A 20,041-nucleotide genomic window follows, 5' to 3' on the forward strand; every position below is an offset into this window, starting at 1 on the left:
AATACACACACACGCACACACACACATTTTCAGAACCGCTTGTCCCATACGGGGTCACGGGGAACCGGAGCCTACCCGGCAACACAGGGCATGAGGCCGGAGGGGGAGGGGACACACCCAGGACGGGACGCCAGTCCGTCGCAAGGCACCCCAAGCGGGACTCGAACCCCAGACCCACCGGACAGCAGGACCGTGGTCCAACCCACTGCGCCACCGCACCCCCTTATGACGGTGGACAAAGATTATCGTCTATAGCACGGGGACCAGGTTTAGCCGTATCAACTGTGAATACGATAGTGAAGGATGCTGCACATATAAAGGAGCATGTGAAAGGAACAGCTAGCATGAAAACAACAATAATGAAGAAACGTCAAAGTGGAAGAACTGAGATAAAAAAATTATTAATGTTATTATGTTGAATGGTGGGGAGGGGGGCAATCCGACATATGTAAATTTTGACTTACGTAAGGGGTTGAAGAATGGTCTTTTTGCGTAATTCAAGGGGTGTCTGTATTATGTCTTGTACATACTTTTAAACATTAGAATTGTATTAATATCAAAAAACATTAATACACACACAATGCCTACAACCGGTTATAGGATCGCGGAGAAACCAAAGCCTAACCTGTCAAGACAGGGCCCAAGGTCAAAGGGGGAAGGGACACACGTCTGCTGCAAGGCACCTCAAGCAGGACTCGAACCCCACACAGCGGGCCCCCAGCCAAAACTGCTGCACCACCGCACCCCCCACAACATTAATATTCATACAGAAATTATATCAGTGGACATCAAGTGTAAAATTTAAAAACGTTTCCAAACTTTAGAAAACGCCATGAAGAATTTTTATTCTTTACTAAGAAAGTATTCAATTTACAAGTATGACTGCGAGAACAACTCAGTGCAGCGTTGCCTTATTAACAGAAACCTCCAACCTGAGTGAAACAGCTTGAAACAAAAGCCAGGAACCCACAGGTTCTGAGTACATCATTTGAACACTTGTATTCACAAGACCATCTGCACCGGATGATGTGACTAGGTTTGATTTTTGACTTATCCCCAGATAATGCTGTCTATTATCGTATTATTGTATCATATTATGATAGCAAGGCACATTCTTACATCTGCTCATCATTATGTTGTTGATGAAAGGAAAGTCATCCAGAACACATCCACAACAATAAAGGAGTGACGGGCCTGGAAGTTACATGAATTGCATTTCTTTGCTCTCTCACGAGACATCCCTTCGTTTGCACTGCATCTTTAATACTGAATGGCTCCCTGTTTCTGCTCCATCGTGGGAATTGTAACTGTTAGCAAAGTAACCTTGGTCCTCAGAGCGAAGGATATTGCCAGAGGGACAATTTTTCATACAGTGCGACATTTAATCACTGTGCACAAACGGAATGAAACTATTTCATAAGACATCACCAGACTGCTGATGTGAATTCGCCAGTGTCAAAGTCCATTTAGACCTGCTGGAGACCACAGCCATTTGTCAAATTGGGTCAAACACTGCCTTCAGAAAGAGAAGTGCCCTGGTAACTCCTTCTGCTGAGAGAAACTAATGTAGCTTTGCTCTTAATTTTATTCTTTATCACAGGAGGGTACTGTGGGGCAGGCAGAGAGTTCCCTTCCCTCCTTACTTTAGTGTCAAAGTCTGAATTGTGCTTGCTGAAGTAAAGCCAGAGCCTGGCGTAGTGATTAAGAGCACAGACTTGTACTGTAATTTGAAGGCTGCCAGATCAACTCCCGGGAGGGGAACTGCTGTCATACACTTGATTAAAGTAATTAACAAGATTTTCTTTAATAAAATATACAGTTATATAAAGAAAAAAAATGGTAAGGTTAATTGAAACAAACATACAAATAAACAAACATCATATATAAGATTAAAAAAATGACCTTGAATGCTTCAACCTTTGGTTGGGTCAAGCTCAGCATTCCTTTCAAAGGTCAAATCCAGAAAGGATGGTTCAGAAAGAGCAAGTGCTTCTCTGTTTCACACAGCTTTGGACCTTGTGTGTGTAGAGAGTAGCACAGCATGCTGGGTTCTGTTTCCAGACTAAATGGTTTTTTTTTTTTTTTTTTTTTTTTTTAACTTGCCCTGGATTTTCTGTGGCACAGCCAAGGTATGTCAAAAAGGCAAAGGCTCTAAGCAGTACTCAAGGGCCATCAAGCAGAACTCGAAAAGAACAGGCTTTAGGTTCTGGCTGACGGAGAGTCTTGACTGGCGTTAACTGCATGCAGTTATATCATGGTTACCATAATACGCTGCTGCTGGCCTGTCCACATTCTCTCCTCATGGTGGCGGACAGTGAAGGCAGAAGTCCATGACATGCAAGTATTTGAGAGACTACAATCAGGAATAGAGTCCCTCTGATATCTCATTAAACAGATGGATGTTCCAACCCCTGTGCCTTGCCGGATATACAGTGCATTCATCCACTAGGCCAGATTGTTTGGACATCTCCTCTCCCGGGTCTCCCAGCAGACCCGGAGTGAGGACGAAATCACAAGGGTTATTAAATTTATCAAGTCACTTGCCGGAGGTGGGCCAGACAACGATTTCCTTTGTGCCTGGCACATCAGACAACTATAGCTGCTCCACCCCCACCCCCTGGGAAGCTCAGAGGGGTGCTCCGTTCCAGCAGACATTTCACTAGACAATGGGAAAATTGGACATCCAGAGACAGATGTGGGGGGGGGGCTGCCACAAATCAATTCACACACTCGAACACACTACAGCTCATCAATTCCCCCAGATACAGTCACCGTTCCACAATTTGGTATAGCGTTCAGTCTGTCTGCAATAAGCCTGATTTCAGAACAATGCAGTTTTACACTTTATACTGCTGTCCATTGCAACCTTTGTTTTCACACTGAATTCTGTGCAAGATTCCAGTGTACACACCAACCTGACCATCGTGTCAAAAACACAATAGGAGTTGATCTCTCTGTCGCACACAAAAATACACAGTCTTCACCCACCTTAAAAAAACTCACTCCTGAAAAACCCTCTTTAAGGTGAACCCATAACACAAAGACACAATTACCATTGCTGTCAATGCGAAAAATTTTTTCAGAATTCTTGAGCCCCAAAATTGACATGGATTTATGCTAAAATATCACCAAATGTCCTTAAAATAAGCACAATTACTTCAAGTGTCTCTGAACTCCTGGGCTGCGCAATTCAAGGTAGGTTCAATTCCTGTTCAGTTTGTGTGGAGTTTGCATGATCTGCTCTAGGTGCTCTGGTTTCCTTCCATAGTAAAAAACAAGTTCCAGAGTAGCTGGTCACTCTAAATTGCCCATAGTGTGTGTATGTATGTATGCATTTGTGATAAAAGTAAATAAATAGGATAAAGGTGTTGGCTAAATACACACAAAAATCACTGTAAGTGACTTTGGAGAAAAGTGTCTACTAAATGAATAAATGAAAATGTCTCAGATGTCGGGACACATTCAAAATCCACATCTGTAACCTGAAGTGGGCATTAGATGAAGCTCCTTGTAAAGCTGAATTCTCAAAACTTGAACATGTCTATTTCAGGGTATGACCATACTGTGCGAAAAGAGCTAAGACAGACACAGGGAGAACATGCAAACTCCACACATAGTACTGAGCCACACTTAAACCAACATTTGAACCTACAGCCCAGGAGCTATGAAGCACCAGTGGGTTCAAAAGTGCCACCATGCAACAGGAATATGTTACTTATGTTATGTAAAATAATTCACAAAAATTCAAATGCCACAAATGGATTTACAACTACAGCAACATTTCCCCATTATGTATTACAATGAAAATATTCTGCTTTCTTCATTTTCTGTGACCATTTCTAAACTGAGGTTATTTAATTCCACATCAAGGTTTAACTATTTTATGCTTAACGCTTCTAATAAACTCCTATTAATCTGATAGCCATTACAGATATTTCTACATATAGCCATTAACCATGAGTGGAAAAAGAGAATGTCTGTAAGAATAACTGTATTTGGGCAAATATACTGTGCCACAGGCTTCTAAAAACTTTAATTAGATGGATTAGTGCATATAAGTTAATGGGTAAATGATCCCACTTACCTCTGATTTTTTCGAGTAGTCCTCCAGAAGAACTGGGTTCCAGTTTCACTTCACTGCCATCTGGTATAAAGACACCAACAAATAAAGCTGACCTTGCTTTTCATTTAATTTAAATCAACAAAATATGGCTCAAAGTAAATTGATATTACTCTGAGGCATATTACAATATATTTTTTATACAACAGGAAGCAATATAATATTGTTGTCTAATATGTTAAAGAATTCTGAGATCCAAAATGAGTCTGTTTAAAGTGAAATGAGAAGATTTTGATTAACAAAGCTCTCTTTTTGTATTTAGTTTTCATACTTTTTGTGGGACCTAGCAACTGCCTGAAATTTAAAACATTCATATTTTGATTAAAAAAAAAGCTGAATTCAGTGTTTGCCATTTTCAGTGAAGAATACCTTACTTCAAATGTTGCTCTCGACAGTTATTTCTTCCGTAATTAGAGAGCAGTGGTGCGTAATTGTTCAAGGTCTGATACTACAGTACCCTGGGAGCTGCTCCCTACCTCTGTACATTCTGGTCTTCCTCCAGCGTATGAACACACCCAAAGCAATAACCACCACCAGGGGAATGAGCAGCAGTGTGGTGATGATGGCTGCTGATGTGCCCTGGACACTCTGCTTAGACACGCTCTCCACCTTGTGGTTCTCCTCAGGCTTACGAGGGGGCTCCGGGACTTTCAGCTGTCCAGAGTCAGGGGTCTGTACTGGCAGCTTGTGCAGGGGCTTCAAATGGGTCTGGACAAATGTCTCACTTTCTGGATGAAGGAGATTAATAGTTAAAAAAACACATACACACATCGTTCTGCCCTTTGGTAGCTACTGTCTTTTCAGACATGAAGGTTACAGAGAGGAAAAAAAAACAAATACAACACCAGCAATTATCTCCAGTAAGTCTGTTAAATACAAGCATGGGAAAAAGATACAATCAACCGTGGGTCTTATTTACAGGAAGGGTTTAGCTTCGTCAGCCCTAACCTTTCATAAAGACACGTGTCAAACCATCAACAAGTATAAGGCACACCTTCAATTTCTTGGACTTCAATTCCACCTTTTTTGACAGATCGATGCTCTGCTTCTAAAAATAAAAAATGAAAATGAAAGCACATCTGAGAAAATGAATTTCATCACAACACTGAAACAGACTTCTGAAAACAGTACACATAATGTACTTGACAAAAAAACTGCAGGGAAAGGTTCACTGAATTAACTTTGCTTTTTCATTCACGGTTTGGAAAAAAACTACCTTAAAAATTTAAATTAATGTTTCACATGAGTGACACAAGCATTTTTGCAGGGCAGGTTTAACAACTGAATTAATACATTTTTATTGTGTATTGCAAAAACTGCAATATATCAATATCAAAGAAGACAACTTTGAGAGGGCCTGAGAATTTTAAAAGTCAAGTTTAAAAAACACTCACTTTCAGAGGAGACAAACTTTATGACCGAGTCAGTTGCTACATCTCCAACAAAGACGCTTCCATCATTGCTGACAACAATGTCATGTGGCATTTTGAACTCCTGTGTAAAACAAAGGGAAAGCATCCTTGTCAAATAGATTAGCTTATCAGCAATATTCAATTACGTTAAAGGTTTGAAATCCATTACAATATTTCACCTCAACACAAGCTACTCCAAACTTGTGAGGCTCAATTGCTAGTTTTGTGAAAATTTATTCAATTGGTCCTTGAGTAACAGCCAAACAATAAAACAGCAAGGACAAGCAACCGTACAGAAATCTATTTCAGCGAAAATTTACCATGTTATAAACAAAAACAACAGACCTTCAACAGTACATTGAGATGGGATCATATATCCCTTCAAATACCAGAGAAAGAGATAGCACAAGGCAACAGAGACCAAAATGTTGTGACTGAGCCACTAATACTGAGTGAATTATTTTACACTTCCCTGTAAACTCTCCAAGGAGTCTGAATTTTTAAAGAAGCAAAGAACTGTGGCCTTCAGTTTTATAAGAATACACATCTTTGTGTTCAAAGGTGAAATGGTGAGAATCACCTGCTAGGCACATATTTTGCACGGATATAAGATATACTAAAATATAACCTACTTGTGAGTCTGGGCTGAAAGAGTCGAGAATTTGTTTGGTTGAATAATCAATGACAAAACCTTTGAGAGGTACTGATTGACCATAACCAGATTCTCCATTTACTGCATATATCAAGCCACCTAGAAGAACAGAGAGAAAGAGTATGTAGGCAGCAACACAACATGATGAATTAATATACAGTTTGGCATCTGAATCCAGTCATTAATAATTGCAGTTCTGAAAACAGCACTGGATCCAATCCCCAGTTTAGTGACAATTTACATTTTTCATTTACTAAAGGAAGTTACTGAAATCTCTAAAAATGCATAGTCCATTTTAAATTTCACTGCCAGCTCGTGAGTCATAATGGAGCCATTGGGTGCTGCCTAAAATAAGGAAACGAAAGCTATATTTAGTATGATTCATTCATTTATTCTCTACCCATAATCATACATCCAGTGCAGGGACGATGGTGATTTGGACTCTGTCCCAGTAGCCTAGGGCATGAGGCAGGGTACATCCTGGACAGGATGCCAGTCATACATATAAACACCAAGGACAATTTAGAATCACCAGTTCACCTTAATATTTAGTACGACACAAAGTCAGAACATACATATATACATATGGCACATGATGGACTGGACTAAAACAGAAAATGCATTATACACACCATGTACAGGGGCATAAGAGACAGCAAACACCTCTCCCCCAAATTCATCCTTCTTTATCTCCTTTACAAATTCTCCTGACTCAGCCAAGAAGCACTGGATTCGGCCATTCTCCCTGTCGGCAACACAGAGCTCCCGTTTGTCTGGCAAGAAGGTCAAGCTGTGAGGGATCTTGAACGGGAGCCTTTTCCGTCTGTCTGAAGACCCTGAAAAAAATGTGAAAAAGCTTAAAATGTCTGAAAGAAAACTAAGTGCAAAGGGCTATAAGAATAATGTTTTATAGAATAGCGATCACTCTTAAAAAATTTATTTTTGCGATACGTTAGGCAGCGCATGCCGAGTACTTCAACAAAGTGACACTGGAGGAGTAGTTTAGGAGTTATCATATCGGGTATCTTGAGTTCTGCAGCGGGCTGTAAAATTTCAGCAGTAACTGTTGAGGAAGTATGAAGGAATCGTTGCTGCCTTTATGACACACACTGTGGGTCAAGCCATTGGTTTTATAGCTCCAGGATTAATTTACGAAACTGTATATAGAAGTAGTACATTACTTCAGTGCTGCACTGTCCTACTCTTTACCTCATGAGGGAAATACATTTTCCATGGAGGGCTCATCTTCTGATATAATTTACCAAAATGATTCAGAATTCGCTGACATCTTATTTTTAACAGAGTTTCTGGAGAAGATGGCTATAGATTTAATCCCTGTTGCATAAACTAAGATCTACCCGATTATCTAAATCTCAGATATGTTATTTAAAACACATAAAGGTGTGTTCTGATTGGATTTCACCAGGTTAACAAAGTAATGTGCATTCTTGTTTTAAATTTTGTTGTTCTTCACCTGCTCCCCAGTGCATTAGATAGTTCCCCTCTGGAGAGAACTTGAGTATTCTGGAATTGCAGTAGCCATCAGACACATAAATGTTCCCAGTCAGGGGGTCCTCAGCCACATCAGTGGGCTGGCAGAAGTGTTTCCTGTCACTACCAGGTTCAAATGCCTGTCCTAAAACCACCAGGGGCTGGTTTCCCCCATTGGTTCCCAATTTGAACACCTGAAATAAAAGAGTAACAACTCAGACTGATGCAACATAATGTATGACTGGTGTTGCAATCCTGCTGGCAGACTAACCTCAATAATTTCAGCTCACCTTTTTCTTTCCTTTAATTGACTGTATACTTTTTTTTTTTTACAGAGACATTGAACGTTATACCCTTTATAATTGCTCAAGGGATAATTTCTCATAAAATAAATTCTCACCCACACTTGAACGTCAATTCATCTCAATTAATTCAAATATATTGTCTATTTTAATAAACGAATGGAAATCTGCACTGCACTAAAAATTATAGCTGAAAATTTCATACAAAACTGACAACTGGGGAGTGTGGGAGTGTGTACCTGATGAAGAGCCACATCAGTAACCCAGTAGTCATTGTTCTTATCTGTGCTTATACCATGGGGAAGATAAAACCTGCAAGAGAGCAGGGATTCACAATGAAAATGAAAACCAACAACACAAAGAAAATTTAACCAGTAAGAATAAACAAGCAACTGAGTCTCCTTTTCTTTCATAGACAAACCTTTGCCAGCATAAACTTTCTAACCCAGATGTTTCAAATCACAGAAAACTGGTGCTTACATGTTTCTTCCTGTAGCTCTGAGAACATTCCCCTTAACAGGATCCACCACAAGTATTGTGGACTGCTGAATAGGACCCAGTGACCGCTGCTGGTAAACCCGCTGGTTGTCGAAAGAGCTAATGTGAAGTGCACAAGACAAGGAGACAATTATGAAAATGACTGCACATGTCCACAAGGCAAAAGGTTGTAATAAAACACTCAATAACCAATTGGCTCTGTCCATGCAAATAAAGTCTAACAAGCTGACTCTTTTTGGTAATTCTGATTTTATTAGTGGGGTGGCATAGCAAGCAGCTATGGAGCCTCACCGTATGGGTTTGAATCTGGCTCAGCCTGTGTGATACTTGAATAAATTTCCTCCTGGTGTTCCAGTTTCTTCCCAGAGTACAAAGTCATACATTTCACATGAACTGCTGACTCTACACTGCCCCTACTCTGTGTATGTGTCAGTGAATGAGTGTGTGTGATTATCCTGTGACGGGTAGGAATCCTGCCAGTTTGTACGCTGCCTCAGGTCCTATGCTTCTGGAATAGGATACAGTCCATTGTGACCCTGTTTTGGACAAGCGGTTAATGGTAATGCACAGATGGATGATTTTTATGGTGCTTTTGTCTTCAGTGATTTCAGGACAACTGAACCTTTACTCTTATCTGCTTTATTTCTACATTTTTTTTTTACACGATAATTATGAGTCAAGAACCAACAACAGTATTCTAATTGCAGTACTGAGGAGAGCCGAGGTACACATTTGTCAAGGTCTCGTACTTCAGCATTTGATGAATATGGAGGCATTTCCCAACAAGATGAGGAACACAGTGCATTCGGGTAAGAATGCCAAAAATAAGATTTCAAGGTGATAAATGGATCTGGGAGGGCCGTCTCTCTATACCTGGCAGCCCACGTCATTAATTTGCCTACCCCTCCCCCTCTCTTTTGCTCGGTCTCTTCCTGAACTGCATAGGTGAGTCCACAAGCAATGAGCCAAGGACTATTCAAACTGTAGCTTAGTCCCCAGTGCACAGCTCATCAAATTAATGTTATTCTAGAAACGCCGCTCCACCACTTTCTGTTGAAATGATACAGGGCAAAGCAGCAAAGCTGAGGCTGCACAGTGATAATTAATTATCCGTGGAGGATCATTCCGGCAGGCCTGCGGTCAGCAGATCTAGCACAACTGGACAATGGTGAATGTGGATTGCAAGAGACTCTTGTATAGCTACGTTTCAAAGATGCACTGTCAATTTTTCAAGGTTAACAGTGTTTTTTCCTGTAACGTTCAGAATTGATAGCAGGGAGTTTTTTGCAGTTTATTTCAAAATTCTTAAAAATTATTATACAGCAGTAAAATTTGCATATACTCAACAGTTTCAACAAATAGTTAATTACTGCTGTTAATCAGTCCTCTTTATTGTTATTGTTAATACACACTTGACTGAAATTATTAGTATTTTTCCCAAAAAAGCAATAAAAAATGGAACATATTCTACATTTACTCATTCAGCTGATGCTTCTCTTCAAAGTGACTTCACACTGTTAGCGTACAATTGTTCTGCAATGTGCCATAGGTAGCCTAACTACAATAATTTACCAAATTATACACTGTTGTACGGTGAGTACTTTGCTCAAGGGTACTACAGAAAATAGGTGGGATTTGAACCTGCAGCCTTTGGATCCAGACCAATAACCCAACAGCTTTCTATGCTATCAGCTACTCAAGCATGTGAATAAATCATATATTTAAATATAGTACATTCTAAGAACTTGAATAATTAGTATGTGCATCTCAGTAAATGCAAGGAGATTTTAACATGGAATTTTGATAGGGTATATGTTCTGAGTGGGAGCTGAGTGATGATTTAACTAGTGGGGCTGTAGCAAAGCACTGTACATCAGGGTATGAAACAATCACAATCAACCTCTTTTCATAGTCTACAGTTGGGGCTGCCAGGCCCACAGATAGTTATGCAGATAAATTTGATGGCTGTCATTGCGCAAGATTCCTTTATATAATCAAATTCCACTTAAGTAAAAGTTAGATGGGAGCACAGAAGTATTTGTAGTGTTCAGGGGTGGTGGGGGGTATAATAATACTTACCTGACCTCCCATCGGTGGTCACCTCTGTGAAAGATGACCAGGTTATCGTTGGAGTCTAGGGCCAAGCCAGACACCTGTCCCAGTTGTAACTGGACCTCTGGCCAGTCCGTCATCTCCTCCAAGTGGGACACTATAAACAAGGCAAAAAGAGAAAAGTTCAAGAGTCAAATATGTATAGCAGGTGAGTCCATTGTGCTGGGTAAACATCTGTCTGACTGAAATAAACATTTATACAAAAACTTTTTTCTTCTGAAAAACAAACCACAAAGTCCCTGTCCTCAAGACTGATGCAGCCAGACTTAAGTAACTTAATCTACATGTTAAGTCCTGCTGTAATCTACAGCTGTTAAACAGCAAAGCACTTAGTAAACAGCAAACGGCAAACACTGGCAAACAATGTCTAAGACTACAGTGAAGTATTAAAGAGTCTGGTACAAATACAATGGTAGCAGGCAACAGTGTACACAAATGCTGTGCAAAATTTATAAAACACAGAGGGCCAACCAATAATGTGACAACATTTCAAAAAACTTTCTATATGCACAAGTTGTTTGCACTTGTTCACACAATTCTAAAATCCACAATGAAGGAAAATGAAAAGTGCTGGAAAAGAAGATGGTCAACATGCAACTCAGTGATCACAAAGCAAAACTCGTGTTTTACAAGAAAAAAATGAACAAGCAAAAAGAAGCTAAACTTCACTGTCATGGTATACTAGAAATGGTTATGAATATACACAGTATATTTTACTAGTAACACGGCACTAAAAATTTGCAAAACACTCATCTGAAGACAAGAATGTTCAGCATTTTCCTTAAGAACAAACTCAACAGCATATTTATTTCTTTGGTGCTTCCAGGCAATTAAGCAATACAGACACTGAAACAAAACTACATGTTAACAAATAAATTACAAATTACAAAAAGCATTTCCAGAGCAACTAAAATCCATGCTGGCTTCCTATATATATTGACTTTTTTTTTTTTTTTTTTTTTTTAAAGACTTGTATACCATAACCTGTCAATACAAATATTTCACTTTCATAACTGTAAACATTATGTTTATCCATATAATGACTCCATAGACTGTAACCATGCTAATAAAAGAACATGGCATAACTGTACACAACCAGCTAGGAGGCAAATTTCATTTTGCTTTCTTTGCATATAGGCTGGTAGTTCTTCTGTGGTTTAGTTTAAGGGCATGACTATTGCATGTTTAAGACAAACAGTGAAAGCTTTCTCATGAATTATTCAACGGATGATGGCAGGAGTCACTGAAATCAGAAAAAACCTCAAAATGAACAATTACCCTGCACCTGCTTTTCATGTCTTTAGAGAGGTACAGCTGCCTGATACAGAATTCATTTACACTGACTGTGAGGTTCCAAAACATACTCAATATAAAACGGAAAACCAGTTGTATTGAAAAGTATTCCTGTCACATGAAATCTACTTTGGAGACCTGAGCAGAAAGTCCTGAATTATAGACCTATGTCTCAATGCATAACAAATTACTGGGCATAACATTTATATGAAAGATTAAATTTAGGTAGCATTATGTCATGAGAATATTTCGAATTCACTCACTGATGTGTCAACTCCATGGGATGGAAACTCAAAAATCTCTCGGCAGGTGACCTTTAAACACCACTCATCTGAATTTACAATTAAGTGCCTGGTCCACAACATCAGATTTTACATCAAACGCTAACTGTCAAGACTTTAGCAATAGATTATAATGAGATGGAGGAAAAATACATTATGCTTTCAAAATGAGACAAATCAAAAGCCAAACAAAAACAAAATAAGGGAAAAAAACAAAGAGCAGAACCCAGCTTTGGTCTCTAATACAATACATGGCCCAGACCCACCTTGCTTTTGAGTGAATGCCCCCAGTGCATTTGCTTGCTTAGCTGGCATTATCTTGCTCCCGGGAGGCATAACAGTGGACTCTAACTGGTGGAATTTGTGAATCCTGTCCCTCATTAGAATAGCATCCTCCCTCCCACTGTAGTCTAATCTCGAGCTGGGCCAAACCAGGTCCTTCTTTTGGATTATGCTATCAATCTCTGCCATCAGATCCGACTGGGCTCTCTCTGCCTTGGCAGGGTAATACTTATGCACGTGGACAATGTCCTGCCGCTCCCCTAGGAGTTTGGAAAGAAGGGAATAGAAGTCACCTGCACAGAAAACAGGAAAGAGAAGGAACAGTGGGCCATAAGGTAGAAGCAGAAGTTGTTGATTTGTGGGAAAAAGCAGCTACAAAGAGGGTAAATGGCTGAATAAAGACAGAGCTGGTGTGACCACTGCGCTGTGGCCACGTCCACATAACAATTCCTACGCCCTGTTCAGGTGGGACATTCAAAAAAGCCCAGCAGCATCTTCATTACCAACCTCAAGACACAGAGTACTATCTCCAGCTTCAGTAACCCCCTTTGCTGATCCAGTCAATGTCAGTATATCAGAGGACTCCTTGTGTAGTATCTGTAGTATTGCATGACATCTAAATGGATTATTTTCCATCCATAAAAATTTTCCTTCATATTCCTTACCCTGTACCTTATTACTTTAATGGTGTAAAACAGCTAATTATATTTCTAGAGAGAATGACAAAAATATAGTTACTGTAATTCCCCAGAAAGCATGAGTCTTGGTTGTAAACCAAGCGGACCTTCTCTTCAGCTGCAGCAGCAGCATCATTCCTGCCATGTAATCAATTTCCTGCAGTACAAGGTCAAAGACCCACACAGAAAGACTGATTCAAATGAGGGAAAACAGAACACATTCCAATACACCCTATGCAGCTTCCTACTAGACACATAAGTGAAAAGTTAATTTGGCAGAGAACATAAAGGGAGGAGAAATTAAGACAAAAGTCAATAGAGAGCTGAGAACAACTGTAAAACACAGGATTTATCTGCCTGAAGTGTATTAAGAAAAAGCTGACAAATAAAAGAAGAAATCAATTAAAGTACCAAGCTTCAACAAAATACTTCTGTCCTCTGGTCTGAGTGGCCCGGCCAGCTCCTCATTCACAGAGAGTGGGGCTCCGCCTCCAGTGATATATGAGCCATACCCGGTCTTTATTTATTGAGTTCATCCATCAGTACCAGCCCAGCAAACACAGAGGGACAACAAACGCGCTGTGAACGACAGCCTCAGAATTTGTGTCCTAATAAAGTCAAAGGCAAATATAGGCAGAGATTTATCAAGCTGTCAGGACCCTACTTGTAGAGCCAGAGATAATGAGAGTCTCAGGTTCATGCGATTCCTTGAAAGACATGTAGAACGACATATATAGGCATGTATTACTGAAAGATTTTCAGTGTTGTATTAAGTAGTGTTAAAGGCCATACTTTATAATTTCTTGTAGAAGCACCATGTAAAACAAACTGGACTCAACTGTGCAAAATTTATGGTATGGTGACTAAACAAGCTGTAAGCAGATTTGATGTGTTACACTGCACAGTTGAGGGATACAGCATTTGTAATGCTGTTGCCATCCAACAGGCAACTGCTCTTGTTCAAGAAACCATGGTAACAATTTGCTCATCTTTCATTTCATAAACAAAAACGACCACAAAAAGGGCACTTCTATAAAACCAGTCGTTGCCAGCATATACAAATTCTATTACAGTAACATGTATCATTATATTATAGCAAACTACATGACACATTTAATTCGTACACTTAAGCACGGCCAGATGTCTTAAAAACTGAACACTGTGGAATAATACAAAGAAAATCTTCCACTACCATTACTGTCAGATCCAGCAACGAGACAAGTGGCTTAAGCTTTACATTGACTAATGGATTTTCCAAGGCTCAATAGCTGTGACTGTTTGCCAAGCGTCTGCTCAAACAGTGATCAGCACAGCAAAATCACCTCCCTTCATAGAGAGCATGTACTAAAATAGCATGATTGGAGCATATGGGTGGAGTGACTTGTAAGGGTTTCTGAAAGCACTGGAGAGTCACAAGGAAGTTATTATGTTTCCTGCAAGTTGTTATTTGGGATAAAGCTGTTTATTTTGTAAGGGTCACCAGTTTTTGAGTACTATTTTCCCCACGATGAGACCTGAGGAGACCGGCCATGATAGCAGCACTCCAGGCTAATGGAAGCTGATGAATTCATGCCACAGTGAACGAGACTTGCATGTGTGAACCGGGGCATCAACTCACCAACAAACTAGCATCTAACAACCATAGCATTGGTATAAATGGCTGTTTAAATTGGTTTATAAGTCTTCTTTCAATCTAGAATGCCTAGGAGGCATCAGCAGCCACCGGTACTCAGACCTTCAGAGGTTCCTCTCTTGCCTTCCAATTGGGATTTTCTTTTTGTTTCTTTTCCTCTGTGACAAGACAGGTTACTTACAGCTTTAATAACTAATATAGTTTTTGTAGTAATTTAATGTATAGCCAACCTTTCATTTGCATTATGTCTTCTGATCCTTTGTTCAGTGCTCCGGTTCACTACGTGAGAAGAATGGTCCATAAAAAATAAATTAAACTGAATTAAAATTGGTTCCCAGATCACAGACTACTTTGTCTGTCTCTGTACGCCTACCCTATATGCGATTGATGAAAAGGAATAGTCTCTACTGAGATTCATATTTCTCACTTCAGGCGGAAGGATGTGCCCTGTACTATGTCTCTTACTTTGCAAATCTTAATCTGTTGTTTTACATTAAGTTAAATAACTGTCATTGTGGCACCATGGGGGGTGAGGTAGATGACTAGGGGGCTTGAACTGATATCAGGGTCTGCTGTCAAGTATCTGCATACTGCCTATTTTTACAGTTACACTTTTATTTCATAAGCACTGTAAGGCTACTGACACATAAAATCCTCTAGATGACAGTTTTCACCATTCCACCATTAATTGTGTTTATAAACAAGTGTCATTTACGTAAGGTATGTATGTATGGTTTATCAAGATCACTTACAGTTTTCATTTGCATAGCAAACAATATACATAGTTTCTAGACAACTGTGTGAAACAGACCTTAGATGACACTTTTAAATGATGCCTCACTTTACAACATGACAGCCAAGAAACAAAAACAGAAGAGAGCTTTCAATATCATTGCATCATGTTCACTTGGGCTTCAGAAAAATTGCATTTCCTGATGATGACAAATAAATTGTTACTTTTAAGCATAATGAGGTTAGAGGTAGCACGTGTTTTTGGTTGTTTAGTACATAACTAGCCACGGTGGACTCAAAAACAAACCTAAAAGGTATCTGCTACAATCCCTGCACCCTCTAGTGCAAAGTCTGACTTATACCTTGGCAGGATAATAGAGCTATGAAAGTTCATTTTAAAGCTCATCTTATTCTGTTATTAAATATAACATTTATATTTTCATATTCACAGAAAATGAATGACTATATTTTTGTAAATGTTTTAGATTATTGGGAGACTGAAAAATGTGGATGATATATAGTTCAGTTTTCTGGAAATCAGGAATTTAAGATTTGCAGTGTTTCTCAAGAAGTATGCAGAGGGAAAATGTGAACAAATATTTAGAACAGGGAAAACCGTCATTATCTAACACAGTTTTATCTTTTTTTAACCATGCTGACGCATTTAGACTGAATATGACTGTACAGGGCTCCAGGACTTATACTCCCCAGCCTCAGTAAACCAGAACCAGAAATAGCACTGCGGCAGAAAAGAGTTCAAATGCTTCAAATAATGAACCCTTTTCTGAAGCAACTGGTCAAAATGATTCATTAGTATAAAATCCTTTCTTTTTATCAGACACAGCAGATGTCACACTTGAAAAGCTACAGTTTATATTTCATATCAGTTCCTGAACATTGAAAGTGCCAGTAGACATTTCAATATATTAAAACTGATCTGGCTAGGTATTACTAGCTTGACTACCATAGGAATTATATTTAGCCATTTTTTGATGGTATGTGTGGTTTAAAATTATGTTTTGTTTTTTGAGAATATTCCATTTTTTCCACTAACCAGAATAAGACACTTCAAAAATCAAAGCTACTTCATTTATTTGGATGCAAAATTTAAAGATATCGACCATTTACGTTTATTCATTTAGCAGATGCTTTTCTCCAAAGGAACGCACATCTCAGAGAACCAACCACCATTCCCATGTACAAAAGTTATTGTGCACATTTGTAACCACTGCTACTGAAGCATCACGGTGGACGTTACCTTGTTTACTTGTGTAAAGCAAACACCTCTAACACAGCTCAGAGGTATGGCGGGAAATGGCGCGTTGCAGTGGAAAGAATGAGCTATGTTAATGGATGTCGGCCCTCAGAGGACTAGCGGGGTGCAATCTGGTTGCTTAAGAATCTAGTCCCTTGGCACAGGTCCACTCATTCACATCCAGTCACGAGCCACATGCTAACCGCGCCTGGCAGCTTATTCTCATCCTCTGAAGAAGTGCTAAATCCAGTACATGATCCTTTAACGATAGCGGTGCCACTCCTGCCCCCTCCCCACTGCCAATTTGTGACGGATTATTTTACACAAACATTACGGCAGCCATTCCAATTCTGAGCTTACTTTGCCATATTTCAAAGGTTTTGCTGCTGATTTTCCTTAATTTTACATGACTTTTAAGTAACAGCATATTTAACACAACAATTATCACAAATTCATGCATAAGAAACACATTTAAAAAATCTCAAGACATACATAAAGAGTTCAGTGACATAATGTGATGGAATCCTATTGTTTTGTACCTTTTTTTTTTTTTTTTTAAAGTATTTCTCTCATTTTCAGGTTTCCAGAGAATATGCACCATAGCATTATTAAAAAAATATATGGCAAAATATAAGACACAATATTGTAATGTCATCTAATGGCACAGCGATAAAAAACAAACCCCAATAACATGTAACCTACTTTCCATTAATTTGCCATTTTGTGTGCACAGTACAGCAATTAGGCAATTTTCCCCTCATTGTCAACTTTTCCATGTACCAGAAAAAGCAATTTCATTTGCTGATGCTATATGGTGAAAGCTGAAAAAATGTTCACATTTACTGGGAGCTGCACAATGCTGCATTGCAACAAACTATTGTATTATCTAAGTACTGATCTCAAAATCCTGAAGACTATAAGTGAAAGCAGCTTTCGCTCTTTGTCACATTTAAAGAAGCACATCATTTGCCTCCTGTTTAACTTCTATATTTTAGAATTAAGCTGATGCTAATTCTTCATTCCAGCAGCAGTACAGAGTTAGCTAATTTATTATAATATCCCACTGCAATTTCCATATTGTTGATTATTTAACAATGCAATGTGCTCAGAACTGCCTTGAGACCATACAAAATCTGTAGCTTCTCCATGTTGAAATGAGAGGAAATGGTACTAGCTGGCATGGCTCTGTTAAAAACACAGAAGTGGTTTGATTTCAAAAAAGATTTAGTCATAAAAGCAAACTCATCACTGCCAACTCTGCATGTAAATAAAAACAGTTAGTAGTCCTAAGCTGCACTATGAGTAACAACGGATGATCTGAATAAATTTAAGATGCACTGTGCAATGAGCTTTATTTAAGCTCAAATGAGAAACAGCCGTTGCTGCATATTCTGACCCTGCTGAGAGACTCACAGCAGGTGTTACTTGAATTAAAGGAACATGTCCAAAATTATTCACCTGCAGAAATACACACATTTTCCTCACAACAAAATCAGTGTGTGCCAGGCAAAACATAGCAAAGCACACCACACCTTTTTCCTAGTTTTCACAAATTGGAGTCGGTACTTATAGAACGGTAATTGCATTACATATTATGCAAGTGAACCCAAACAGATACAGGCAGTATGAGTGGCTCAATCAGTACAGAAGAATCACCAAAGATTTTATGGCAGCTGAATGCTATACGTTTTTAGTTTATTTGGAATGATTCTTTACTGACAGTTCCTGGACAAAGCCAAGACCCCACAAGCTTCTGCAGCAAAAAAAAAAAAAAAACACAAGGAGGCTCCATGCTGAGATTCATCCTTGAATGTGATGCAAGACGATGAGGGTTGTGTATCCATGGTAACTGGCCTCTGAGCACCAACCTCTGTCACATGTGCAGATACCTCCTCGGGCTTCTGCTTAGCCTCTCCCTATTCCATTAATGCTAATAAAACCCTGGCCCTACCCATGGCAGCTAATCATCAGCAGAAAGGCCAATCAATCAATTTAATATAATCTAACCGCATTAATAAATTATGCATCCTAAACCCACAAATTATTTATTGGAATTACACATTCAAATCAAAAACCTTCTTTTCTGTACTGTTAGTATACTTGGGTAACTCCATTATAGTGCTGCTTTGAAAAGCCTTAGATGACAATTCTGCACTTTCCATCCCCATGACTAACACATTTAAGGTGAAATAGCAAGTATGACAGCAGAGTTAACACAGTACAATTGCTGAAAACATTTAAAAAAAACGAATCAGTATGATTCTTTATCATTTTTTTTTAATTCACTTTAATAGTCATCCCATTCATTTGTGTTCTCTCAGACTGAATAACTGCATACTTTTAATCTTTACTAATATTTGCTTTTCTTTAACATCTTTCACAATGTATGTAATGTTTTCACGGCCCAGGTCTGCGCTGTTGCTTGCTGTTGCTGTATTCTGCAAACCCTCAGCGACATTCTATTATCAAGGGTACACTAATGAAAAGAGGAACAGACTGACTGAATAGAAGCAAGGAATGTGGAGACAAGGTTCCTTAGCTATTCTGTTACTACTGTGTTATGCTCTGTACCTTTCAAGGACAACTCACCCTGATCCAGAACATCTTCCTCTTCTCTCTTTGGCTGTGGCAACGCAGAGCTATCTTGAACATCTTTGAAACATGAGAGAAGATTTCAAGCTCAATGGCATTCTTTGACAAATTAACTTAAAACAGTGCACAAGGGTATCAAACATGTAACTACCACATGAGCAACAACAACAATGCAGTGCATGCAGCTCGTTAGTTTACAAAGGAAAACATTCTGTTATAAACTGTAAATGCTGGCAGAGCTTGTAAATCTGTTCTCTACCTGTGTGATGCCCATGGCCTTGCATAGTCATCATCATGTCAGGACTCACAGGTATGGGAACATTAGCCTCGTTTGGGATATATTTGAACAGGTCACTTTTACCATCTTCTACACAGTTCATGTAAGGGATGGCATGCTTGCTGTCCATATAGTACATGATGTAAAAATTACACATCTCATCTTCAGAGGTACCCCTGCAGTTAATGAAATTATAGTGCACAAATAGACAGTTTCATCAGATGGCAAAAGACTAGAAAAAGTCAACAACATCAGGCATCATGGCAGGTTGCCAGCCTTATTTAAAACAACTACATATCACAGAAAAAGAGCAGGTGGGAGAGAGTCTTGCTGTAATGCAGTGCCATGTTAATCTGCTTTTGCACTGTGGGTGGATGTGTGCCCGTGGGAGCGCAGGGCAGCAGCTGCCTGAGAGATGCGTCAATGCAGCCT

The 20,041-nt window shown here is 39.2% G+C and overlaps 1 protein-coding gene across 4 annotated transcripts in view; it reads right to left on the minus strand.

Moving 5' to 3' along the window:
- pam (peptidylglycine alpha-amidating monooxygenase) overlaps positions 1-20,041 on the minus strand; it is a 57,105-nt gene that overhangs the window by 1,089 nt on the left and 35,975 nt on the right. For 3 of the 4 annotated variants that reach the window (XM_018744811.2, XM_018744814.1, XM_018744813.1), the window contains exons 13-25: positions 19,592-19,785; positions 19,330-19,392; positions 12,428-12,736; positions 10,555-10,684; positions 8,458-8,574; positions 8,217-8,289; positions 7,659-7,869; positions 6,817-7,020; positions 6,165-6,283; positions 5,515-5,614; positions 5,115-5,168; positions 4,597-4,848; positions 4,085-4,144 (exon numbers count right to left, since the gene is read on the minus strand). In XM_018744811.2, coding sequence (XP_018600327.1) covers positions 4,085-4,144; positions 4,597-4,848; positions 5,115-5,168; positions 5,515-5,614; positions 6,165-6,283; positions 6,817-7,020; positions 7,659-7,869; positions 8,217-8,289; positions 8,458-8,574; positions 10,555-10,684; positions 12,428-12,736; positions 19,330-19,392; positions 19,592-19,785 — 1,886 coding nt within the window. The remainder of the gene's footprint in view (positions 1-4,084; positions 4,145-4,596; positions 4,849-5,114; positions 5,169-5,514; positions 5,615-6,164; positions 6,284-6,816; positions 7,021-7,658; positions 7,870-8,216; positions 8,290-8,457; positions 8,575-10,554; positions 10,685-12,427; positions 12,737-19,329; positions 19,393-19,591; positions 19,786-20,041) is intronic. The other variant, XM_018744815.2, reaches the window with a different exon arrangement.

Source organism: Scleropages formosus, chromosome 6 (assembly GCF_900964775.1).
Source record: "Scleropages formosus chromosome 6, fSclFor1.1, whole genome shotgun sequence".
Taxonomy (NCBI): Eukaryota; Metazoa; Chordata; class Actinopteri; order Osteoglossiformes; family Osteoglossidae; genus Scleropages; species Scleropages formosus.